The 27,131-nt window shown below is 37.9% G+C and overlaps 1 protein-coding gene and 1 pseudogene across 3 annotated transcripts in view; both read right to left on the bottom strand.

Annotated features, from left to right (window-relative positions):
- Nucleotides 1-499: 499 nt before the first annotated feature.
- Nucleotides 500-27,131, bottom strand: part of ATPAF1 (ATP synthase mitochondrial F1 complex assembly factor 1) — a 66,437-nt gene continuing 39,805 nt past the window's right edge. Inside the window, exon 9 of one of the 3 annotated variants that reach the window (XM_077149761.1) lies at nt 500-5,011. In XM_077149761.1, the coding sequence (XP_077005876.1) occupies nt 4,817-5,011 (195 nt within the window). In that variant the 3' untranslated portion in view covers nt 500-4,816. The remainder of the gene's footprint in view (nt 5,012-27,131) is intronic. The other 2 variants (XM_077149762.1, XM_077149763.1) reach the window with 2 other exon arrangements.
- Nucleotides 12,493-15,802, bottom strand: LOC143663158 (protein O-glucosyltransferase 3 pseudogene; annotated as a pseudogene).

Genomic DNA, 27,131 nt, shown 5'->3' with positions numbered 1-27,131 from the left:
TCCTGACCTGATCGTCTTTGTTCTTACCTCTAAATACCAGGCTATACATATATAAAAAAGCTCCTCAAAATCCAGAAATAACAATTACCACTCCAGACTAAATGTGACTGCTGTAAGAGTTTAGGCCCCAGTTTTCTTATAAGTATTTTCTAAATGAGATCGCACAATATTTGCTCATTTGTTTCTGGCTTATTTTGCCTTGCTAAATGTCCCCCCATGTTCATTCCCATCATTGCATGCCTCACAACTTCATTCCTTTTTTGTAGTAGTGCAATATTCGATCATGTGTATACACCATCGTTCCCCTGTTGACTTCTCAGTGTGTCTTTCAGACACCTCCATCTGCTGGGCCTCCTGTATAATGTCCAAAGTCAACAGCCCATCAGTTTTAGATAATTTCATTGTTCCCAAGAGAAAGATAGCCAATAAATATACCCTCACCAAACAGAAAATCCAAACCTCTCCCTAACTCTTGTCCCCCCCCACCATTATGTACCTGCATAATGTCCCTGATATTGCTGAAGTACTGTTGATTTTTTCCTGTTAAACATAGCCCATAGCATGCAACAGCATTTCCCCCCCTACTATACACTTTGTACAAGATTCATACCTTTGCAGTAGTTTGTGCAAGAACTTATACTGTAGTGTTAATCAGTGGGACACGAGTTTATACAACCCCTTTCATACCTTCAATATGGTAATATTATGTATAGACCCACTAGTGAACTGCCTTCACTTCTATCAAGTTCAACTTCATTAGCTATCTGTTAACCTATCTCAAGCTTCTGTGTAGCTCTAGGTCCCCTATATTTTGTATTATAAGCCTCTGATTTTACTTTTACCATGGTCATAAAACTGGAATCATACAGTATCTATCCTTTTTGTGTCTGGCTTATTTTACTCAGCCTTATGTCCTCAAGGCTCATCCATCTGTCATGTGGTTCAGGACATGTATTTCATCTTATTGCTGCACAATATTTCTTCGAACATATATATACACCACATTTTGTAATCCACTCATCTATTGATGGGCGCCATGTCTTTTTAAGACCTGAGTTGGCTGCTGGAACTGGCGTTAGGGGTGACCGGAAGGTTGCCCTCTTTTTTCTGAGAGCTAGAATTGGGGGATAGCAGGCTGGTGTGGGTGGAGCAGTAGCACATTTCATCAATCAGCAGTTTCTACTGAGCTCATATGGGGTGTTGGATCAATCAAGATAACCCATGCAAAGGGCTCAGGACAGTGCTTGGCACACTGTAAGCCTTTGGCAAATATTAGTGAGTATTGATAACGTGCATATATTGTAAGGCTTAGCTTGGTCCTGCTTCAAGGCCTTTGCACTTGCTGTTTGTTTCCTTTACCTAGTTTTCTTTCACCAACTCAAGTTTCAGCTGTCATCTCAGAGATGACTCTCATGACCATTAAATTGCTTCTCTACCCTACATTCTATCACACTTTTTGGTTAGCATTACTAGTATTTGAAATAATTTTATTGGTTTATTTATTTGTTTTCTCAGGAATATCAGCTACATGAGAACAGATCTCCGATTTGTCCTGTTCAGTACTGTATTCCCCAGTTGCCTATAACAGAAGCTTAGCATATAATAGGTACTCACTAAATATGAATGAATGCTCAATTAATAATCAAATGGTTCAGGGAGTGGGCATTTGTACCTCTTCCCCAACAGTGAACCAAAGGACAGTACTGGGGAAAATGCGAAAAACAGAATATATGACTCCTACCTTCAAAGTTGTTGGAGTAGGAACTACCAGTATGAACACCATGAGAACAAGACAGGACAAGTTATGACTGGGTGCTAGACTTGTGGCAAAAATCAGAAGCAAGAGAGACACAGACAGTGGCTGAACCAGAGCTGAAGGACAAGAATCACGTCCTACTCACCTTTGTGTGCTCATCACCTAAACACAGAGGTTGTGGAATGGGTGCTGTGAGTGACCGTTGAACAAACAGCTCAAGAAAGTAATGCCAGCGGGTTAGGCGAGACTTTGTACATAGCTGCACATAACTTGGACTCCTGTTAAGTAGGAATATTAACAAACCAAATTCTGGATCTATGTGAGTTAAGAGATTTCTCTTAGATACAGAGTATTTATGTATAGGCACATAAACACACAAGATACTCCATGTCACTTATTTATTCAATAAACAATTAAGCATCTTCTCTGTTCAGGCCAAATCCTTGGTGCTGGAAAAGGAAGGAGATAAATCCTGGCCCTCAAAGAGCTCACAGTCTAGTGGAAGAGAGACAAATAAATACATAAATATAATGTAGATGGAGTATGCAAAGGGGGGCCATTATGGGAGGCACAGAGCAGAGGCACCTCAATCCTATGGTTAATGCACAGGAAGGACCTGGACAACAGGTATTTTGTGAATGGTTCTCAAAGTGTGACTTGCTAATTACCTACATTACAATCATCTGGAGTGTGCATTAAAATATAGATTTACAGCATCTCTTACAAAGATTATGATTTAGTAGGTTTGGGGTGAAACCAGTGAATCTAGCGCATAAAAAATGCTCTAGGTGATTCTATTGCAAACTAAAGTTTGAGAACCTGTGAGATAAAGTCTGTTCTTTAAAATGGAGTGAAGAATGATCTGCACGTCTGAAATTCTAATCTGGGTTGGTCTTTATGGGAGGGTAGTGCAGGCAGAAGTAAGAAGGGAGCTGACATTTATTAAGCTCTATTGTGGTCTTTATATAAGTTAATTTAATTTTCACAACAATTCTATGAGGTAGATAATTATTATCCTTATTTTACAAACGAAGAGACAGAATTAGAGAGTGTAAGTAATCTGCTCAACATTATAGAGCTGATGAATAACAACACTGACATCTGAACCCAGAGATTCACTTAACTCTAAAGCCTGTTCATTTTCCATAACATTCTTTTGGTAGCAGGGGACAAATTTACTTGATTAAATGCTACAATTTTCTTTTAGTTCTTTGCCAAGTCTCTTCAGGTAAACATAAAGAATTGCCAGATTGTACTTTGGTCATGTTCACCATAATTATCCATAGACTCATCCTTCTTTGGCAAGTGGGGACTTAGGACAAAGCTGGGAGGAACAATAAAATGAACAACCATTTCTTATTTTCTATTCCATCATTTTTTTCACCCTCTGGTGGAGGTGTAATGAAATGTACTGTGGCTAAGAATAGGGTACATCTGGAGGGAAAGGCAAACAGAATGGAATACCCATAAAAACAGCCCCACCTAATGTCAAAACAGGGCCTTAAAACATCAAGAAGGTCAGAGGGTATCAAAAGAAGATGGCAGGTCTGATAAGACCCAAGTTTCTCAAAAAATGAACTGCAGAACTGAGGCAGGTTCAGAATCTGCATGAGGAAACAGCTCAAGTTTTAGAGATATTGTGAAAGGCTAGAAGCTTCTCCAGGTTAAGTACACACTGTCTTTCTCTACACATAAACTAAGAAGTACAAAATAGGCATAGCTCAGAAAATAAGAGGAAATCCAATCACATTTAAAAGAGTTTGGAGACAACCCCAACCTATAAACAGGCTACTATAATGAAAAAACACACACACATGAACTGCAAATATTGGTTAAATTGCCACTCACCATATTCAGTGTCATCTAATCAGAGTTTAGGCAGAAGCAGCAGACAGAGCAGAGCATGTTAAATCAAAAAAAGGATAGGCATAGTAAAGGAGGGAGACAACAATCCTGGTGGGCACCTGAGGCCTTGGATTCAGAAGGCAAATGTGTAACCACACCCTCTTCTCTCACTGAGCTTGGAGCCACAACAGCAGCACTACAAACCAAATGTGGATTTCCAACACTGGAAAGCTCCTTTTTTTTGGCATTGTAAATAACTGCTGAGTCATAAGACTAGTTTTGATAAAACTGACCCACAAGCAATGACTCCAAGGACAGCACAAGCACATAGCTTGGATTTCACTATTTTGTGTAACAAAGATTATAAGCCAAACTTTATTTTATTGCTACATTTTTCCTACACCACATCTAGGAACATTTGCTTCCATCTACTTTTTCATATAATACTGACACTAGAGTTTTTTTTTTGTTTAAAAATCATGCAAATATTGATTTATCTTACAAAAGTGTTGATTTATTTACACTGCACCGATCACCACCGTCAAATATATAGCTTCTAAAAGGAAGAGTTGGAAGAGTAAGTGCCATAAGCTATGGTTTAACAATATGCAGATACTGTACCTATATATCTAACTAAACTTGAAATACTTCCACAAACCAACTACACTAAAGGCAACTCAGGGGGACTTCTGGATGGAGCCTTTACCCTGATGTGAATATCTGGTTGTTCTATGTCTAAACAAGGATATCTGGGGTACGTTTTTGGCTGGCCAACTAATTTATGGGAAGAATGTAAAAGCTGTCTATAACTACAGCAGGTCTCCAAGATCATTATCCTATTACAAGTTTCTAAAGATAAAGAACTGATCATATGGAAGCTACAAGGATAAATGGTCAGAATGCAACTGCACTGTTACACTGTGTAAAATCAAGTCAACCATCCTGTGGATCCTTGGCTGTCTCTTGTTATGTCCTCAAACTCTTAAAAGGAAACTTCAGGTATGCTGGGAGATAATTATCAGACTATTTGGGTATCACTGTGCCTGAATATCAAGTAAATAGGGCTCACCTCCACAATCACTTCTGCAATAAGTACGAAGAACAACTCATTACGGACTGCTCAAGGTTACAAGCTGAGCTCTCTGGAGTTCAAGAGGGTGGGCTCCAGACTACCCTGGGCTGAGCAGACACCGTGTGGGGCCAACTCTTACAGCTCTAAGTCTTATCCTGATTCCTGGCACATTTCAGTTCTGATCCAAGTCCGCTTTGCTCCAATTCAGCGATGACAGACATATATTTGAACTCATTCGGTCTGAGGTTAAAGGTCTCCACTAACTCGTAGGTTTCTTTCCGATCAGTGGCATAGAAGAGCTGAACTTGGTTAGCAATGCACTGTGCCTCAGCAACATTCTGTAAGACAAAAAGAGTAATGAGATCCTGCCTTGCTCAGAGCCATGAAACTTCTGTGGCAAGTGGGGGTTCTCACCCAGGAATCATTGTTTCCAGGAAGCTCCCTTGACCTTCCAAGTCTGGGTTAGGTACCCCTTCACTAAGTACTGAAATCATCCCATGCTTACCCCAATCACAGCATTTACCATACCATATTGTATTTTTCTTTTTGTCTGTTTTCCTCAAGATAAAGAGTATGGCTTGTTTCATATCAAGGGCACCATGTACCCTGCAAATAGTGGCACCTGGTGAATGCTTATAGAATAAATTAATGTATGTTCACAGTTTTTCTCTTTACTCAATTCTTTCATAACTGTTAGGATTATTTTGCCTGGGAATAAAAAGAGTAATTAGTTACTCCAAGAACTGGTGTATAACTAACTACACATACACTTGAATAAAACATGTTTCTTATACCACCTCACTCAGAAATCTAGTGCCAAAGCCAGGTATGGTGGTTTTAAAGTTTGTTCACAAATTATTTTACACTCCTCCCCTAATTCCCCTCCCCTTTAGCAGGCTACATTTAGCAATTTTCTTCTAACAAGTAGATTATAGAGGAATGACAGAGAATGACTTTTACTAAATGTTAAATGACATTATGGCTAGTGTCTTGCTATCTCTCTTAAATCACTCACTCACTCAGTTGCTATTGTTGTAAGGACACTCAAGCAATCCCATGAAGCAGCTACATGGTGAGGAAGCGAAGGCAACCACGAGAGTGGGGTTGGAAGTGGATCCCGAAACCCCAATCAATCCCTAGATGACTGCAACCCTAAGCAACATCTTGAGTGCAAACTCACAAGAAACCTTACCTGAACTTTCCAGCTAAACTGCTCCTGGATTCCTGACCTACAGAAACTGTGAGGTAATAAACATTTGTTTTAGGTCACTGAGTCTCCAGAAATTTGTTATACAGTGATTGATAACTAAAATACAAGAAAAGCCCAAGATAAGAAAAGGGGCCACCTAATAGAGATCTTGGTCTAAAGCCTAGTAACAGGAAAATGATGACCAGACTACTCTGTGCTAAAAGAGGTGAGGTCAGGACAAAGGCTACACTCTCAAAACCTTATAAAAGAATCACCTAACTGCCTCAGTCAAGACAATGCTCCATCCCCCCACAGAAGCTTTGAATGGCTAGCAAGAACTGACAGAAATATCTTTCTCAAAGCTCCAGAAAACAAAAGGACTGTAGTAATAGGGTAAGCACGGACTCAAGAAAAAAAAAGTAACTTAAAAGTGGTAGGGAAATCTCCCAATAAATAGAAGTCCACAGGTGAAAAATTTTATTTAGAAAATTTACTTTATTTAAAAATGTATGCAGCTGTTGTAACTTCCGGGCCAAGATGGCGGCTTAACAATGTGCGCATTTGTCCTCCAGAACAACTACTAAATAACCAGACAGTACAGAACAGCTCCTGGGGCCACGTCAGTGACTGGGCACAGAGCGTACCCCAGTCTGGACCAGCTGGACCGGCTGCAAACCCCCCCAGAACCGTGGGTTCTCCAAGCCATGGTGGCCAGCACCCCTCCTCCACAGACTGCTTCCCAGAGGGAAAAGGAAAGGGACTTCACCAGCAGCAGGGGCTGAGCCCAACCAAATGACAATTGTGGAATTAATTAACAAATTCTGACTACTAAAAATAGGCCCCCAGCTCAGATAAACCTGGTCAAAGTGGAGGTCGCTCATTTTTGCCCCAGCACCAAGGGGGCAGGGCTGACGGAAAGAGAGAGAGAGAGAAAAAAAGAAGGTAACAGAGGTTTTGGTGGCTGTGTTTCTACAAAGGCTTGACTGTCTTTGGATACAGCGGCAGGGCTCCTCAGGTTGCAACTGCTCCAGGCATATGCAGAAACAAGTTCGTTTGAGGGATTGTCTGGAGTCTGTACCTTCCCCAGGGGAGAGGTGAAGCCGAACTAAGATGGAATCCCTCCGTCAAGGAATTCAGACACCAGGGCTTGGTAATTTGAAGCCATTAAAACTAGCCTACAACCACTCCTCTGTCTCCACTACACCCCCAGCAGGGAGAGTCTGCCAAAGTTAAAGGTACTGCATCACCTTATGCTGGTGGGACCTGCAGGCAGACAAGTGCCACATACTGGGCAGGGTAAGAAAAACAGAGTCCAGAGACTTCACAGGAAAGTCTTTCAAACTGCTGGGTCTCACCCTCAGGGAAAACCGACGCAGGTGACTCTTTCCTCCTGATAGGAGGCCAGTTTGGTCTTTGAAAATCCGGCTGGGGTCTATAATACCTAAGTAGACCCTCCTAAGTGTGTGAGGGGAAAGGCACCACACAAGCAGGGCAAGAAACAAGAAAACAAGAACTGGAAAACTCTCCTCTGTTAAACAAAACTTAAGCTAGAGGTCCAGAGAAAGCTGAACTGAAGGTCAAAGAACAGATAGACAACAAATTCATTCAGCAAGAAAACCCTAGGTAAAAGAAGTGAAAATAATCTCCAGAATAAACTAATTAAGGTAATTAAATGTCTAGATGCCAGCAAAAAATAACAAATCACACTAGGAAAATTGAAGATATGGCCCAGTCAAAGGAACAAACCAACAATTCAAATGACATACAGGAGCTGAAACAATTAATTCAGAATATACGAACAGACATGGAAAACCTCATCAAAAACCAAATCAATGAATTGAGGGAGGATATAAAGAAGGCAAAGAATGAACAAAAAGAAGAAATCGAAAGTCTAAAAAAACAAATCACAGAACTTATGGGAATGAAAGGCAAGGTAAAAGATATGAAAAAAAACAATGGAAACCTACAATGGTAGATTTCGAGAGACAGAACATAGGATTTCTGAACTGGAGGAAGGAACATCTGAAATCTGGCAAGAAAAAGAAGATATATGGAAAAATATGAGCAGGGAATCCGAGAATTGAAAGACAATATGAAATGCACAAATATACGTGTTGTGGGTGTCCCAGAAGGAAAAGAGAAGGGAAAAGGAGGAGAAAAACTAACGGAGGAAATTATCACCGAAAATTTCCCAACTCTTATGAAAGACTTAAAATTACAGATCCAAGAAGTGCAGCGTACCCCAAAGAGAATAGATCCAAGTAGACAAACTCTAAGACATTTACTAATCAGAATGTCAGAGGTCAAAGAGAAAGAGAGAATCTTGAAAGCAGCAAGAGAAAAGTAATCCATCACATACAAGGGAAGCCCAATAAGATTATGTGTAGATCTCTCAGCAGAAACCATGGAGGCGAGAAGACAGTGGGATGATATATTTAAATTATTAAAAGAGAAAAACTGCCAACCAAGAATTCTATATCCAGCAAAATTGACCTTCAAAAATGAGGGAGAAATTAAAACATTTTCAGACAAAAAATCACTGAGAGAATTTGTGACCAAGAGATCAGCTCTGCAAGAAATACTAAAGGGAGTACTAGAGACAGATATGAAGACAGAAGAGAGAGGTTGGAAAAGAGTGTAGAAAGGAAGACTATGATAAAGGTAAAAAGAAGGAAAATTAGATATGACATATAAAATCCAGAAGGCAAAATAGTAGAAGAAAGTACTACCCATGCAGTAATAACACTGAATGTTAATGGATTAAACTTCCCAATCAAAAGACATAGTCTGGCAGAATGGATTAAAAAACAAGACCCATCTATATGCTGCCTCTACTCAAAGGACATGAGGGCAAGGACACAAACGGACATTTGCACACCAATGTTTATAGCAGCATTATTTACAATTACCAAGAGATGGAAACAGCCAAAATGTTCATCAACAGACAGGTGGCTAAACAAACTGTGGCATATACATCCGATGGAATATTATGCAGCTGTAAGACAGAATAAAGTTATAAAGTATGTAACAACATGGATGGACCTTAAGGACATTATGCTGAGTGTGATTAGCCAGAAACAAAATGACAAATACTGAATGGGCTCACTGATATGAACTGACATTAGTGAATAAACTTGAAATATTTCGATGGTAACAGAGACCATCAGGAGATAGAAATAGGGTAAGATATTGGGTAATTGGAATTGAAGGGATACAGATTGTGCAACAGGACTGAATATAAAAACTCAGAAATGAACAGCACAATATTACCTAACTGTAATACAATTATGTTAAAACACTGAATGAAGCTGAATGTGAGAATGATAGAGGGAGGAGGGCTGGGGGCATAAATGAAATCACAAAGAAAGATAGACGATAAAGACTGAGATGGTATAATCTAGGAATGCCTAGAGTGTATAATGATAGTGACTAAATGTACAAATTTAAAAAACGTTTGCATGAGGAAGAACAAAAGAATGTCATTACTGCAGGGTGCGGAAAATAGACGGTAATTAATATTTTAAAATTTCAACTTATGTGTGAGACTAACACAAAAAATGTTTATTTGGTACAAAATTTATATTTTGACTAGTGCATCTCCTAATATAACTTATGTAGATGGCTGAACACCATAAGTACATGGAACCTTGGGTAGGACATGAGATTTTGTTGGTTTGTCCGGGTGATGCCTCAATGAATCCCAGAGTGATTTGATTAGCAAGTGAAAAGTATTTGCAAAGTCCCCTTTGGGGAATGGTGAGAATGGGGAATGGTGAGTTGGTGAAACTCAACTTCCCCAAGTTGAATTCTTGATATTCTCACAAGCAGTGTGGACAACCAAAGCTATAGGCTGAGCCCCAAGTCTTGGGGTTTGTTCATATGAAACTTAACCCCACAAAGGATAGGTCAAGCCTACTTAAAATTAGGCCTAATAGCCACCCCCAAGAAAACCTCTTTTATTGCTCAGATGTGGCCTCTCTTTCCAGCCAACACAACAAGCAAACTCACCACCCTCCCCCTGTCTACGTTGGACATGACTCCCAGGGGTGTGGATCTTCCTAGCAACGTGGGACAGAAATCCCAGAATGAGCTGAGACCCAGCATCAAGGGATTGAGAAAACCTTCTCGACCAAAAGGGGGAAGAGTGAAATGAGACAAAGTGTCAATGGCTGAGAGATTCAAAACAGAGTGGAGAGGTTATCCTTGAGGTTATTCTTATGCATTAAGTAGAAATCACCTTGTTATCCAAGATGTAATGGAGAGGCTGGAGGGAACTGCCTGAAAATGTAGAGCTGTGTTCCAGTAGCCATGTTTCTTGGTGATGATTGTATAATGATATAGCTTTCACAATGTGACTGTGTGATTGTGAAAACCTTGTGTCTGATGCTCCTTTATCTACCCTGTCAACAGATGAGTACAACATATGGAATAAAACTAAATAATAGGGGGTACAAATGTTAAAATAAATTTAGTTTGAAATGCTAGTGATCAGTGAAAGGGAGGGGTAAGAGATATGGTATGTAAATTTTTTTTCTGGTTTCGTTTTATTTTTCTGTTGTCTTTTTATTTCTTTTTCTGTATTGATGCAAATATTCTAAGAAATGATCATGATGACGAATATGCAACTATGTGATGATATCGTGAATTACTGATTATATATGTAGAACGGAATGAGCATATATTGAGAATGTCTGTGTTTCTTGTAATTTTTTTAAATTAATAAAAAAATTTTTAAAAATGTATGCAATGTCTTGTAAGTTAAAATATTAGACACAGTAGACTTAAAAACAACATAATGGAAAATAAAAATAATGCTTTTCTTTTCCTATTTATATCTTTTATGCATTTATTGCCTTTTCCCAGGTTTGAATTTCTTTTATTTTACAATTCAATTAATACTTACAGTACAAGCAATTTAAATATTACAAAAAGGTATACAGCAAAAATTAGAAATTCCCTTGTTTCCATCCAATGCCCATATATTTGTGAATATTCCTTTAGACTTTCAAACACATGGACATATTTAATTTTTGTATACAAATGTTTTAACTTTATATATGTTATTCTGTACTTTGTTTTTTCCAGTGAACACTATCATGGAAACCTTTCATGATAGTATGTTTAGAGCTACTTCATTCTTTTTTAAAGGCTGCATTGTATTCCTTGATTTATCATTACCTATTTTGCCAATTCTCTAATGATGCCTAATTAGGGTGTTTCTAATATTTTATTAACAGAAGCAATTGCAACAAACATGTTGATAATTTACTTAGATGGTTACATTTAGTTGCATATCCTTAAACCTCTCTCCTCCTTTTAAAAATCAGATATTTTTAATGAAAACTGATAATTTAAAGTGGCTACTGTAGTGTGTGAACTGAAAGGGAAAGAAACAGTTTTTTAGTAATCCCATTTTTTCTAAGTCACATTCAGAACAACAAACCAGAAAGCCATGCAAAACTGGCTCTTTAATTTAAGGACTATGACTGAGATGGTAAGATGGAAGATTGCTCAATTGAAGGCTGCTGTCTTCCCTACAGAATTTCATGAGGGGTGCTACTTTCTTTCTTAAGCACACACTTGCCTGTTCCACTCCCAGAAACTTCATGGTTTGTCTCAATTTGCTTTTAGCTAGTAGGCCTATTTGGCAGCAGGTGATATAAATTTTTAAAATTTAAGATGTTTTAAGCAAAATGCCATTGCTATCAGGATCTGGGATTGGGGGGAAGGATGTGTGTAGGAGGCAGTTTCTCTCTCCATAATTCCAGTTTGATGAGACCAGAACTCTACGTACAACATAAGTCACAGATTCATTAGGATTCATTAGGTCTGAGTGCAGCTGCTTGCCTTTTATTTTATACTTTGTACCTGTGGTTTGAATAATCAACAGGTATATGAGTCTGCCTTGGATTCTTGGCTTTGATTATATTTATCTCAAATTTTGCTTTGCTTTTAACTAGTTTAAAAAAAAAACCCATGTTTTTATTGACTGTCAAAAAGAATATATACGACCATTTTAAAAATGGTTAAATCGTTTACCAGAGTAAATAAATATATATATCTATATATTTTTTGTATGCAAATGGCAGGGTCACATTTCATTCTTTTTCCATGTGAGTATCCCGTTATTACAGCACCACATGTTGATTTTTCCATGCGAGTATCCCGTTATTACAGCACCACATGTTGTAATTTGTTTTTGTTGGTTTCTTTGGGAAGTGTATACACTGGGAATAAGTAAATATTTTAATTTGGGGAGTAAATATTTTAAAATCAGGAGTGTGAAAATAGTCTTGATTTTGGATCATATTCTTAAGTGAACAAAATCTGGGACTGGCAGTATTATTACAAGAGGCATATAATGAATTTTAGGGCTATGGAGTCCTAAGTCTTGACCCTTTCCTAAATGGCAAAGGAAATGCCCTTAATAAAATGTCTTTATTTAACAATGGAAATCTTTGAAATAGAAGTGGGACGGAGTGAGGAATGGGTGCTTGCTTGGCTGTCAGTTTACTGGTGAATTCCAAGATATATGGCTTCCTTCAAGTTACCTCTGTGGTTTTCAATGGTATGAAGGATCTCTTTTAAAAATTAAAAAAAAAAAAAAAAAAAAAAAAAGATTCCCCACATGACTACAATTGTCTTTAACTATTTATTACAAAGATAATGAATGGTACTCATAGGCTGCTCCTATCTACTTTCATAACTATTCTGCCCTTAGTGGGTGTACAAGCCCAACAGATGGGCTAGTAATTTGTCCTTTATTTTTGTCTGCAGCCTTGGTGACATTAGTTAAAATAGATATGAGGAGTGCTTTAAAAAACATTTCTTTCACTTAATAAGCAAGACACATAAGGATAAATGTTGAGTGGGGTCACTTATAAGAGTTCTCTAGAAATAGCAAATTCTCAGAGACAGAAAGTAAATTAGAGGTTACCAGGGAATAGGGGTAGGGCAGGCGGGAGTGTATGCTTGGTGTATATAGAGATAAATTATAAAAATAAAAAAATATATATTCCCTTCACATTTTCCATGCTACTTTTAAGAGTCATCCTTATTTTCCTTAATAGTTCTTATCAGATTTTTCAAGAGGAGGCTGCTATTACCAAATGCCAAAAGCAGCTGGTAAGAGGAGAAATGATGCAGCAAGGATGGGAAAATGCACAAATATTCTCTTTTCATAGTTGGAAGGGAAAGAGAGAAAATGAACAAGGGATAAAAATAAACCAATAAATATGTTATAAATTAGTTTCACAGAGTGATTTCTATTTCGGCAAGCCTCCCTATCTGCTATGATCCCCAATGATTTCTTTTTAGAAAAACTATGACACTGAAAATAGCAGTTCTTATTTAAAGGAAATCAATATCCAAAGATATTTGGTAATGCTTGCTCTAATACTGCTATATCCAGGTTATATAAAGCCATCAAGAGAAATGTTCCACAGGGTAATGTCTTCTGTGCTGTTCCTCAGAGCGTATATTCCATCTTCTTTCATTAAAGATGTCACTGGCATATACAGTAGTGTAAATCAGGGTGGGCTTAAAGCTCTTCTCTTACAGATTTTTTCCTATGGCACTGGCAGATGGAAGTGCTATCATCTGGTTAAGAAACAAGTTCCATTCTACGCATATTTCAGGTTTGCTGGACTGGTGCTTGGCGTATTTGTGCAGCACTCTGAAATAGTAGTAGTAAAGCCTGTGTGGCTGTAGCAGATTCCTAGCAGCCAACTGTCCTTTTGCAATCTTCTTGGCTTCCTCATTATTTTCCTTGATCCACTTAATTTTCTCTAGTAAATTACTAAGATTTCTTTTAATTGGAAGATAATGCTTCCAAGGCTTTAGAGTCATTTAGAAATGTTCATAATATGGTGAGTCCTGCTTTCAGAATCAGACTGTCACCCAGCATGAGGTATGAGTATCAACAGGCAGCCCCGGTTCCATCCATATTCTCTTGATAAACTCAAAGAAGCCTATTAACTTAGCTTTTCCAAGCTCCTTTTTTGTTCTCTTGGAAAAATAAATATCCTGTAATTCCTGCATCCAATAGCTGTGGATTTTCTTTGGACAGCTGTACCAACTGAAGCCTTTCCTCTCGGCTATCTCTGCCTCTGAAGAAAGCTTTTTTTTCTGTTATATTGATCCAGGAAGGCCCTGTATTTCCCTGAATAGAGAGAAGATCATTAGTACTACCCCTTATTGCTTCAAGTGTGGAGTGGGTGATGTCACATATTGGAAGGATACTATCTCTTGAATCCAGAGAGCTATACCATGAAATCATAGGTATAGGGCCAGGAGTTTCATTGACTTTTCAATGTTCCAAGGGCCAATCCCCAACATTTATATAAAATTCTAAATCTGGGAGAAGGACCTTTCTTGCTAGTGATGGCAAAATCTTATCAAAGAACATTTTGAAGTCTGTGTATTTCCCTAATGATTGGTAGTATATGTGGTTATTGAAAATCGTGTAATGAATAATGGCATCACTTTCATCTCCAAACCTTTCTGGGACTTTGCTTAGCATCTGCTGCAGATTGATGCTGGGGAAGGAAGAAAAATCTTTTGCAATCCGTGGTTCCTTGGTTGGACAAGAAAGCATTTTCTGCCAGGTCTGAGGAGACTACTCTGGACAGGTACAGTATTCATGGTACATGGGTTCTTTCAAAATACAGGGAGAATGGGCTACATGCTCTACCCCATAAAGGCCTTCTATCTTCAGTCCTTCAATGACAGTTTTCATACATCCTATATTTTATCAAAAATGTTCCATCATTCCTGTCCAAAGTTGTAGGGATATGAATCCAGATGAACTCTTTAGGTGAAAGAGATCTGAATACTACTTTGGATAGTGTTTGACCTGGGGTGGGCAAGTGAGGTTTTGGCCCTCCGAGGTGACCACCTGCAAGCAGATATAACGGATGGGCAGAACAACGCCTGCCTGCAGCCCGGGAACCAATACCAGGCTCCATGGCACACTGACCGGCGCTTCAGGGGCCCCTGCAGCCAAAAGCAGGGTAAGCCGCAGGGGCAGCAGGGCTGCAGGCAGGCAGCACATGATACAGGCGAATTTTACCAAATATTCCAAGAAGAATTAACCCCAATCCTGCTCAAACTCTTCCAAAAAACAGGAGAGGAGGAAACACTTCCTAACTCATTTTATGAGGCCAACATCACCCTAATAACAAAGTCAGATAAAGATATCACAAGAAAATAAAATTATACATTAATAACCTTTATGAATACAGATACAAAAATTCTCAATAAAATACTAGCAAACCGAATCCAACAGCATATTAAAAGAATTGTATACCATGATCAAGTGAGATTTATCCCAGGTATGGAAGGGTGGTTCAACATAAGAAAAGTAATATGCCATACATTAACAGAACAAAGAAAAGAAACCAAATAATTACCTCAATTGATGCAGAAAAGGAATTTGACAAGAGCTTAATAAAACATTCAGAAAACTAGGAATATGTTAAAGGAAATATATGAAAAACCCACAGCTAAAATCACACTTGATACTGAAAGACCAAAAGCTTTTCCTCTACAATCAGTAGAGGAAGATAAGGATGCCACTGTCATAATTGTTATTCAACACTGTACTGGAAATTCTAGACAGAACAATTAGGCAAACAAAAGAAACAGAAGGCATCCAAATTAGAAAGGAAGAAGTAAACTTTTCCTATTTGTAAATATATGATCCAATATACAGAAAATCCTGAAATATACACAATAAACTGGAGCTAATAAAGGAATTTAGCAAAATGGCAGGGTATGGGGGGTGTAAGGATAGTTCAGTGGTAGAATCTTGCCTGCCACGTGGGAGACCGGGTTCGATTTCCAGTCCATGCACTTATGAAAAAAAACAAACGGGCAAAATAAACAAACAAACAAAAATTCAACAAATGGTGCTGCAATATATGGGATACTCACATGGAAAAATAATGAAATGTGACCCTGCCATACAGCATACCAAAAAAAAAAAAAAGTCAGGGTACAAGAGCAACATGCAAAGATCCGTAGTGTTTCTATACACTAATAATGAACCATTAGAAGAGGAAATGAAGAAAAAATGCCATTTACAATAGCTACTAAAAGAAGCAATATCTAGGAATAAATTTAACTGTGAACAAAAAGGACAAGTAAACAAAAAACTATAAAACATGGCTAAAAGAAATCAAAGAAGACCTAAATAAATAGAAGGACATGTTCATAGATTGGAAGACTGAATACTGTTAAGATGTCATCTCCACCCAAATGATCTATGGAGTCAACACAATCCCAGTTAAAGTTCCAATATCCTTTTCAGAAATGGAAAAGTCAACCATCAAACTCATATGGAGGGTTAGGGATCCTGAATAGCCAAAACCACATGAAAAATGAAGGAGGAAGACTCATACTTCCTGATTTAAAAACTAATTACAAAACCACATAATCAAAACAACATGGTACTGGCATAAGGACAGATAAATAGACCTATGGCTAAAATTGATTTTTGACAAGGGCATCAAATCATTCAATGGGGGAAAGAACAGTCTCTTTAAACAAATGGTACTGGGAAAACGGAATATTCAAATATTCATATGTAGACCCCAACCTCATACCATCTACAAAAATAAATTCAAAAAGGATTAAAGACTTAAGATAAGAATCAAAGATATAAAACTTCTAGAAGAAAACATAGGGAAGTATCTTAAGGACCTTGTGCTAGGCAATGAATGGCTTTGTTGACTTTACACACAATGCACAAGCAACAAAAGAAAAAAACAGAGAAATGGGGCTTCATCAAAATTAAAAGCTTTAGTGTATCAAAGGGCTTCATCATGAAAGTAAAAAGACAATCTACAAAATGAAGAAAATATCTGGAAACCACATATCTAATAAGGTTTTAATATCCAATATAAAGAACTCTGACAACTCAACAAAAAGACAAACAGCCCAATTAAAAAATGGGCAAAAGACTTGAAGAGACATTTCTAAAGAAGACACACAATGGCAATGAGCACATGAAGAGCTGCTCGGCATCATTATTCAACAGGGAAATGAAAATCAAAACCACAATGAGATACCATTTCATATCCACTATAATGACTATTAAAAAATAAAACCAAAACAGAAAATAACAAGCATTGAGAGGATGTGGAGAAATAGCAACAGTCATTCTTTGTCGGTGACAATATAAAATGGTACATCAACTGTGGAAGACAGTTTGGCAGTATCTTAGAGAGTTAAGTACAGAATTACCATATGACCTGGGAAACCCACTTCTAGGTATATATACACATATACCCAAATGAATTGAAAGTAGGGATTTTCAACAGATGTTTGGACACCAATTTCATAGTGGCATTATTCACAATTGCCAAAAAGATGGAAGCAACCCAAGTGTTCCTCAACTGATGAATGGATAAACAAAATGTGGTATACACATACAATGGAGTGTTATTCAGCCATAAAAAGGAATGAAGATCTGATACATACATACAATAACATGGATGAACCTTGAACACATCATATTAAGTGAAATAAGCTGGATACAAAAGATACAAATATTGTATGATCTCACTGATATGAAATAATTAGAATAAACAAATACGGTCAGAAACTAGAATACAGGTTACCAGGGGCAGCAGCAGGGATAGGCAATGGGAAGTTGATGTTTAATTGGTACAGAGTTTCTGTTTGGGGTGATGGAGAAGTTTTGATAATGGATGGTGATGATGGTAGTACGCATGGTGATTGTAATCAACATCACTGAATTACATATTTAAATATGGTTAAAAGTGGGAAATTTTAGGTTGTATACATGTTACTAGGATAAAAATTTTTAAAATAAACACAAAAACCATAAGACTATACAACATAGTGAGCCATAATATAAACTATGGACTGTAGTTAATAGTATAATTATAATATTAGTTCACCAACTGCAAAAATGTACCACACTAAAGTAGTGCTAATAATAAGGAAAACTGCACATTGTGGGCAGGGGGTGTTAATATGGAAACACTGTATTTCCTGAATGAATTTTCTGTAAACTTACAACTTACGTAATTAAAAACAATTTTTTTAAAGGAAAAAAAAGAATATAGGAGGAAGAGCTAAAAAGCAAACTTCTAGGCCTCTGTTTATATAATTTTAATAGTTTCCATATAAAGAGTAATCTGATGGGAATTATGTAAAAAACTGGAACATTGGTGGATTATTAGAAAAGGAATAATTAATAGTAACTTAATGATTAAAATGAAATACAATCAAGAATTTAATTAAAAGATAAAAAGAAACGTTCAGTCTTCTACCTTTTCTACTGCAAAACTATGACCAAGATTTTCTAAAGAGTTTCTGTGTTCATGAATAGAATTATGGACTACCTTTATATCCATTGCTAACTTCCCTATTTATATAATGACTAAATCACACACCACATTACCTTCTTGAATTATCAGCGCTTCTTGAATTTATCTGTTTTTAGCTAATAGTACCTACACTGTGTCAGACTCTAGATTAAACCCCGAATATTAGGTAATCTCTTAACATAATTTTTCATTTTAATATTTCAAAGAAGGAAAATTCTATGATCTCTTGGAGGATGCTGTAAAACCAACACCTATTTTTTTTACTAAACTTCCTAATGAGAAAAGGAAGTTTAACGGCCACTTCTCTCTCTTTTTTTTCTTTACTGATGACTAACAATCTGTTTTTTAATTTAATTTTCCTTAACCAGTTCAAATCAAATTTATAAATCAATGTTTGAGGGCAGAGAAGAAAATGTTAGAGGAACACATAAGATTTCTTTCCACAATAAATTTTAATAGTCTTTGATCTCTATTCTCTTGTCAGAAGGCAGCTATTTGAACGGCCACTTCTCTTAGTTAATTTCTAAAATCTATCTCAAAACAATGGTCATTTTCAAGGTTAATAGTAAAATGTTAGAAATGTTGCTATTAAATTAAGATGTCTAGAGATATTCAATATCATTATCTGTCAGCAAAATGCAAATCAAACCCACAGAGACAGCCAGTCCATCTTGCACCCATTAAAATAGCTGTTATTAAGAAAACAAGGGTGGGCCACCCTGGCTCAGCAGGCAGAGTTCTCCTGCTGTGCCTGAGACCTGGGTTCAATTTCTGGTGCCCGCCCATGCAAGAAAAAAAAAAAACAAAAAACAAAAATAACAAGTGTTGAGAGGATATGGAGAAATAGAAACACTTGTTCAATATGGTGGGAATGTGAAATGGTGTGGCCACTGTGGAAGACAGTTTGGTGGTCCCTGAGAAAGTTAAGTAAAGAATTAAATTAACATATGTCAATCCTACTTCTGGTATACACCCCAAAGAAGTGAAAGCAGGGACGTGAACAGATATTTGTACACCAGTGTTCACAGTGGCATTATTCACAATCACCAAAAAGACAGAAGTAACCTAAGGTACCCATCAACAGATGAATGGGCAAACAAAATGCAGTATATACATACATACAATGAAATATTATTCAGTCATAAAAAGGAACGAAGATCTGATACATACAACAGCAGGGATAAACCTTGACGACATCATGTTGAATGAAATAAGCCAGACACAAAAGGAAAAATATTGTATGGTCTCACTGATATGAAATAAGCAGAATATGTAAATTAATAGAATCAGAAACTAAAATACAGGTAACCAGGAACTGGGTGGGGGAAGGGAATGGGGAATTAATGTTTAATTGGTACAGAATTTCTGTTTGGGGCGATAGAAAAGCTTTGGCAATGGATGATAGTCATGGAGGCACACTTTCTGAATGTAATTAATACCATTGAATCGTATATTTGAAAAGGGATAAAAAGGGAAACTTTAGGTTGTATATAATCACCACACACACACAAACCCCACAGAACTATACAACACAAAGTATGAAACCTAAAGTAAACAGTAGGCTAAAGCTAATAGCATAATTATAATAATATTATTTAATCAATTGTGATAAAGTGCCAAACTGATGCAAAATGTTAGTAATAGGGAAAACTGTATGTGTGAGAGGGTGATATGTAGGAACTCTTTATTTTCTGCATGAATTATTTTGGTAAACTTACAACTGCTCTAATAAAAAAATAAAACACAAACAAAAAGCTGGTAGGATTTCCTGGTACCCAGGCTGCTCCTCTTCCCCATCCCTATACTGGCTCAGTGAAGAGCTGGCCCAGCTTCCAAGAATGGGTCCCTCCCTGGTCCTGGTTTCAGGGAGCAGAGTGACCCATGTGTACATACTGGGAGCATGTATGTCTGGCTGAGTCTCTCTAGTGGCAGCCTGAGAGACTGAACTAGGTCACTTGTTATAGGCTCGCCAACCCAGAACTTGCCCAGTTTAGAGAGTTTTCCTAAGAATGCTTACAGAGAGCAGTCAAGTTGTGGCTTTCTGGGGCAAGGCATTGCTGGCTGCAGGACATACAGTACAGTGTCTGGACCTTGAGGAAACTGTTCCCTAGGGAAGAGGGAACATTTGTAGCCATGTAAATAGGGGCATTCCTAGGGTCATACATACATGCTCAAGACAAGTCACATGACTAGAAAAGATCAGGGAGCTCTCTGTATGCTTTGGCTTGGAGCTATTCTCTAAACTCATTGCATAAATTTGCTCTGAAGGAGAGTACTCACACAGGTCAATGTGCAAAAACTGGGAAAGGTGCTTTCCTTTTTTGCTTATTTTTTGTTTTATTAGCTTCTGGCATTCAAGGAAAACTCAGTCATAACACTAGCTGGATACAAGCTAAGAAACAGATGCCTCAGAGTATAAATTCCAGGAGTAACACAATAAAATATCATAATGCCCAGGTTTCAACAAAAGATTACAAAATATACTAAGAAACAGGAAGTGGTGGCCCAGGCAAAGGAAAAGAGTAAAGCAAAAGAAACCATCAATGAGGAGGGTCAGACTTGGGACATACCAGAAAAGACTTTTAAAATTAAAAGACCCACACTGCCTCATATTATAATCAAATTGCTGAATGCTAAAGATAGAGAATTCTGAAAGGTACAAGAGAGAAGCAAAGCGTCACATACAAGGGAGCCTTGATAAGATTAAATGCATCATTCTCACTGGAATCTGTGGAGGTAAGAAAGCAGTGGGATGGCATATTTAAAGTGCTGAAAGCAAAAAAATTGCCAACTAAGAATTTTATATTGGTAAAACTGTCCAAAAATGAGGGAGCAATTAAGACACTCCCAGATAAACAAAAGCCAAGAGAGTTGTTACTATTAGATTAGGCCTATAAGAGATACTTAAGAGAGTTGAAAGGAAAGAACAATAGACAATAGATAAAAGATGCATGAAGGAATAAAGATCTCTTGTGAGGGTAATGAATGGGTAAATATAAATTCAAGTATTATTATATTTGTACGTCCACTTTTTACTTCCTACAGGATCGAAAAGGTAAATGCAAAAAAAATGCAATGAGGACTTCCTGGAAGATGGCGGCTTAGTAAGACGCGCGGATCTTAGTTTCTTCTCCAGGACAGCTACTAGGGGAGTAGAAACGATACAGAAAGCGCCCAAAGCCACAACAGAGATAAAAAAGACAGCGTACCCCATCCTGGAACGGCTGGCTGGCTGAGAGAAGCCGCTCGGGTGAGACTGCTGAGGCGCACGGGCTTCACCGGGCGGGACGGCAAGCGGCCGGAGTCACTCCCTTCCCCCTTCCCGGGCTGGCTGGGAGAATTGGAGAGGCGGTCCCCTGAAACCAAGGCGGCTGGCGCCCACACCACGCGCGGCCCCCCGGATCAACTGAGAGAATTGGATCGGAAATCCCCGGGCCGCGGAGAACAGTGACGGGTGGGGGAGGCCCCTTCCAAACCCGTGACTCCGGGGGAACGTGCACTTTCCTGGGCGGGCCGCTGCCGCTGGCACCCTCCCGCCACGCTTGTCGCCCAGGGCCGACTAGGAAATTCGGACGGGCTCTTTCCCGGGCTGCGGCGGACAGCAACCCTCCCTGCGTTCGGACCCCGGGTCGGCTCAAGCCGCTTCGGCTAGCGAACCTCCCGGACGGCGAGAGTTTTCCAAAGTTTAAGGTCCCACAGCACCTTTTACGGGTGGGACCCGCAGACAAACGTGTGCCACGAGTGCCACCTACTGGGCAAGATAAGAAAACAGAACCCAGAGATTTCACAGAAAAATCTTCCAAACTTTTGGATCCAATACCCAGGGAAATCTGTCTAAATGCGCAGACACAACAGAAGATAACGGATCACGCTCAAATAATTGAAAATATGGCCCAGTCAAAGGAACAAACCAATAGTTCAAATGAGATGCAGGAGCTGAGACAACTAATGCTGAATATACGAACAGAAATGGAAAACCTCTTCAAAAATGAAATCGATAAATTGAGGGAGGACATGAAGAAGACATGGGCTGAACATAAAGAAGAAATAGAAAAACTGAAAAAACAAATCACAGAACTTATGGAAGTGAAGGACAAAGTAGAAAAGATAGAAAAAACAATGGATACCTACAATGATAGATTCAAAGAGACAGAAGATAGAATTAGTGATTTGGAGGATGGAACATCTGAATTCCAAAAACAAACAGAAACTATCGGGAAAAGAATGGAAAAATTTGAACAGGGTATCAGGGAACTCAAGGACAATATGAACTGCACAAATATACGTGTTGTGGGTGTCCCAGAAGGAGAAGAGAAGGGAAAAGGAGGAGGAAAACTAATGGAAGAAATTTTCACTGAAAATTTCCCAACTCTTATGAAAGACCTAAAATTACAGATCCAAGAAGTGCAGCGCACCCCAAAGAGATTAGACCCAAACAGGCGTTCTCCAAGACACTTACTAGTTAGAATGTCAGAGGTCAAAGAGAAAGAGAGGATCTTGAAAGCAGCAAGAGAAAAACAATCCATCACATACAAGGGAAACCCAATAAGACTATGTGTAGATTTCTCAGCAGAAACCATGGAGGCTAGAAGACAGTGGGATGATATATTTAAATTACTAAAAGAGAAAAACTGCCAACCAAGACTCCTATATCCAGCAAAATTGGCCTTCAAAAATGAGGGAGAAATTAAAACATTCTCAGACAAAAAGTCACTGAGAGAATTTGTGACCAAGAGACCAGCTCTGCAAGAAATACTAAAGGGAGCACTAGAGTCAGATACGAAAAGACAGAAGAGAGAGGTATGGAGAAGAGTGTAGAAAGAAGGAAAGTCAGATATGATATATATAATACAAAAGGCAAAATGGCAGAGGAAAATATTATCCAAACAGTAATAACACTAAATGTTAATGGACTGAATTCCCCAATCAAAAGACATAGATTGGCAGAATGGATTAAAAAACAGGATCCTTCTATATGCTGTCTACACGAAACACATCTTAGACCCAAAGATAAACATAGGTTGAAAGTGAAAGGTTTGGAAAAGATATTTCATGCAAATAACAACCAGAAAATAGCAGGAGTGGCTATACTAATATCCAACAAGTTAGACTTCAAATGTAAAACAGTTAAAAGAGACAAAAAAGGACACTATATACTAATAAAAGGAACAATTAAACAAGAAGACATAACAATCATAAATATTTATGCACCGAACCAGAATGCCCCAAAATATGTGAGGAATACACTGCAAACACTGAAAAGGGAAATAGACACAAATACCATAATAGTTGGAGACTTCAATTCCCCACTCTCATCAATGGACAGAACATCTAGACAGAGGATCAATAAAGAAATAGAGAATCTGAATATTACTATAAATGAGCTAGACTTAACAGACATTTATAGGACATTACATTCCACAACAGCAGGATACACCTTTTTCTCAAGTGCTCATGGATCATTCTCAAAGATAGACCATATGCTGGGTCACAAAGCAAGTCTTAACAAATTTAAAAAGATTGAAATCATACACAACACTTTCTCGGATCATAAAGGAATGAAGTTGGAAATCAATAATAGGCGGAATGCCAGAAAATTCACAAATACCTGGAGGCTCAACAACACACTCTTAAACAACGAGTGGGTCAAAGAAGAAATTGCAAGAGAAATTAGTAAATACCTCGAGGCAAATGAAAATGAAAACACAACATATCAAAACTTATGGGATGCAGCAAAGGCAGTGCTAAGAGGGAAATTTATTGCCCTAAATGCCTATATCAGAAAAGAAGAAAAGGCAAAAATTCAGGAATTAACTGTCCACTTGGAAGAACTGGAGAAAGAACAGCAAACTAATCCCAAAGCAAGCAAAAGCAAAGAAATAACAAAGATCAGAGCAGAAATAAATGAAATTGAAAATATGAAAACAGTAGAGAAAATCAATAAGACCAGAAGTTGGTTCTATGAGAAAATCAATAAGATTGATGGGCCCTTATCAAGATTGACAAAAAGAAGAAGAGAGAGGATGCAAATAAATATGATCAGAAATGGAAGAGGAGACATAACTACTGACCTCACAGAAATAAAGGAGGTAATAACAGGATACTATGAACAACTTTACGCTAATAAATACAACAATTTAGATGAAATGGACGGGTTTCTGGAAAGACATGAACAACCAACTTTGACTCAAGAAGACATAGATGACCTCAACAAACCAATCACAAGTAAAGAAATTGAATTAGTCATTCAAAAGCTTCCTAAAAAGAAAAGTCCAGGACCAGATGGCTTCACATGTGAATTCTACCAAACGTTCCAGAAAGAATTAGTACCAATTCTCCTCAAACTCTTCAAAAAAATCGAAGTGGAGGGAAAACTGCCTAATTCATTTTATGAAGCCAACATCACCCTCATACCAAAACCAGGCAAAGATATTACAAAAAAAGAAAACTACAGACCAATCTCTCTAATGAATATAGATGCAAAAATCCTCAACAAAATTCTAGCAAATCGTATCCAACAACACATTAAAAGAATTATTCATCATGACCAAGTAGGATTCATCCCAGGTATGCAAGGATGGTTCAACATAAGAAAATCAATTAATGTAATACACCATATCAACAAATCAAAGCAGAAAAATCACATGATCATCTCAATTGATGCAGAGAAGGCATTTGACAAGATTCAACATCCTTTCCTGCTGAAAACACTTCAAAAGATAGGAATACAAGGGAACTTCCTTAAAATGATAGAGGGAATATATGAAAACCCCACAGCTAATATCATCCTCAATGGGGAAAAATGGAAAACTTTCCCCCTAAGATCAGGAACAAGACAAGGATGTCCACTATCACCACTATTATTCAACATTGTGTTGGAGGTTCTAGCCAGAGCAATTAGACAAGAAAAAGAAATACAAGGCATCAAAATTGGAAAGGAAGAAGTAAAACTATCACTGTTTGCAGACGATATGATACTATACGTCGAAAACCCGGAAAAATCCACAACAAAACTACTAGAGCTAATAAATGAGTACAGCAAAGTAGCAGGTTACAAGATCAACATTCAAAAATCTGTAGCATTTCTATACACTAGTAATGAACAAGCTGAGGGGGAAATCAAGAAACGAATCCCATTTACAATTGCAACTAAAAGAATAAAATACCTAGGAATAAATTTAACTAAAGAGACAAAAAACCTATACAAAGAAAACTACAAAAAACTGCTAAAAGAAATCACAGAAGACCTAAATAGATGGAAGGGCATACCGTGTTCATGGATTGGAAGACTAAATATAGTTAAGATGTCAATCCTACCTAAATTGATTTACAGATTCAATGCAATGCCAATCAAAATCCCAACAACTTATTTTCCAGAAATAGAAAAACCAATAAGCAAATTTATCTGGAAGGGCAGGGTGCCCCGAATTGCTAAAAACATCTTGAGGAAAAAAAACGAAGCTGGAGGTCTCGCGCTGCCTGACTTTAAGGCATATTATGAAGCCACAGTGGTCAAAACAGCATGGTATTGGCATAAAGAAAGATATATCGACCAATGGAATCGAATAGAGTGCTCAGATATAGACCCTCTCATCTATGGACATTTGATCTTTGATAAGGCAGTCAAGCCAACTCACCTGGGACAGAATAGTCTCTTCAATAAATGGTGCCTAAAGAACTGGATATCCATATGCAAATGAATGAAAGAAGACCCATATCTCACACCCTATACAAAAGTTAACTCAAAATGGATCAAAGATCTAAACATTAGGTCTAAGACCATAAAACAGTTAGAGGAAAATGTTGGGAGATATCTTATGGATCTTACAACTGGAGGCGGTTTTATGGACCTTAAACCTAAAGCAAGAGCACTGAAGAAGGAAATAAATAAATGGGAACTCCTCAAAATTAAACACTTTTGTGCATCAAAGAACTTCATCAAGAAAGTAGAAAGACAGCCTTCACAATGGGAGACAATATTTGGAAATGATATATCAGATAAAGGTCTAGTATCCAGAATTTATAAAGAGATTGTTCATCTCAACAACAAAAAGACAGCCAACCCAATTACAAAATGGGAAAAAGACTTGAACAGACACCTATCAGAAGAGGAAATACAAATGGCCAAAAGGCACATGAAGAGATGCTCAATGTTCCTGGCCATTAGAGAAATGCAAATCAAAACCACAATGAGATATCATCTCACACCCACCAGAATGGCCATTATCAACAAAACAGAAAATGACAAGTGCTGGAGAGGATGCGGAGAAAGAGGCACACTTATCCACTGTTGGTGGGAATGTCAAAGGGTGCAACCACTGTGGAAGGCAGTTTGGTGGTTCCTCAAAAAGCTGAATATAGAATTGCCATACGAACCAGCAATACCATTGCTGGGAATCTACTCAAAGGACTTAAGGGCAAAGACACAAACGGACATTTGCACACCAATGTTTATAGCAGCGTTATTTACAATTGCAAAGAGATGGAAACAGCCAAAATCTCCATCAACAGAAGAGTGGCTAAACAAACTGTGGTATATACATACGATGGAATACTATGCAGCTTTAAGACAGGATAAACTTATGAAACATGTAATAACATGGATGGACCTAGAGAACATTATGCTGAGTGAGTCTAGCCAAAAACTAAAGGACAAATACTGTATGGTCCCACTGATGTGAACAGACATTCGAGAATAAATTTGGAATATGTCATTGGTAACAGAGTCCAGCAGGAGGTAGAAACAGGGTAAGATAATGGCCAATTGGAGTTGAAGGGATACAGACGGTGTAACAGGACTAGATACAAAAACTCAAAAATGGACAGCACAATAACACCTAATTGTAATCATGTTAAAACACTGAATGAAGCTGCATCTGAGCTATAGGTTTTTGTTTTGTTTTGTTTTGATTT

The sequence above is a fragment of the Tamandua tetradactyla genome, chromosome 2 (assembly GCF_023851605.1).
Source record: "Tamandua tetradactyla isolate mTamTet1 chromosome 2, mTamTet1.pri, whole genome shotgun sequence".
Taxonomy (NCBI): Eukaryota; Metazoa; Chordata; class Mammalia; order Pilosa; family Myrmecophagidae; genus Tamandua; species Tamandua tetradactyla.
This window is presented reverse-complemented; position numbering and strand designations above follow the sequence as displayed.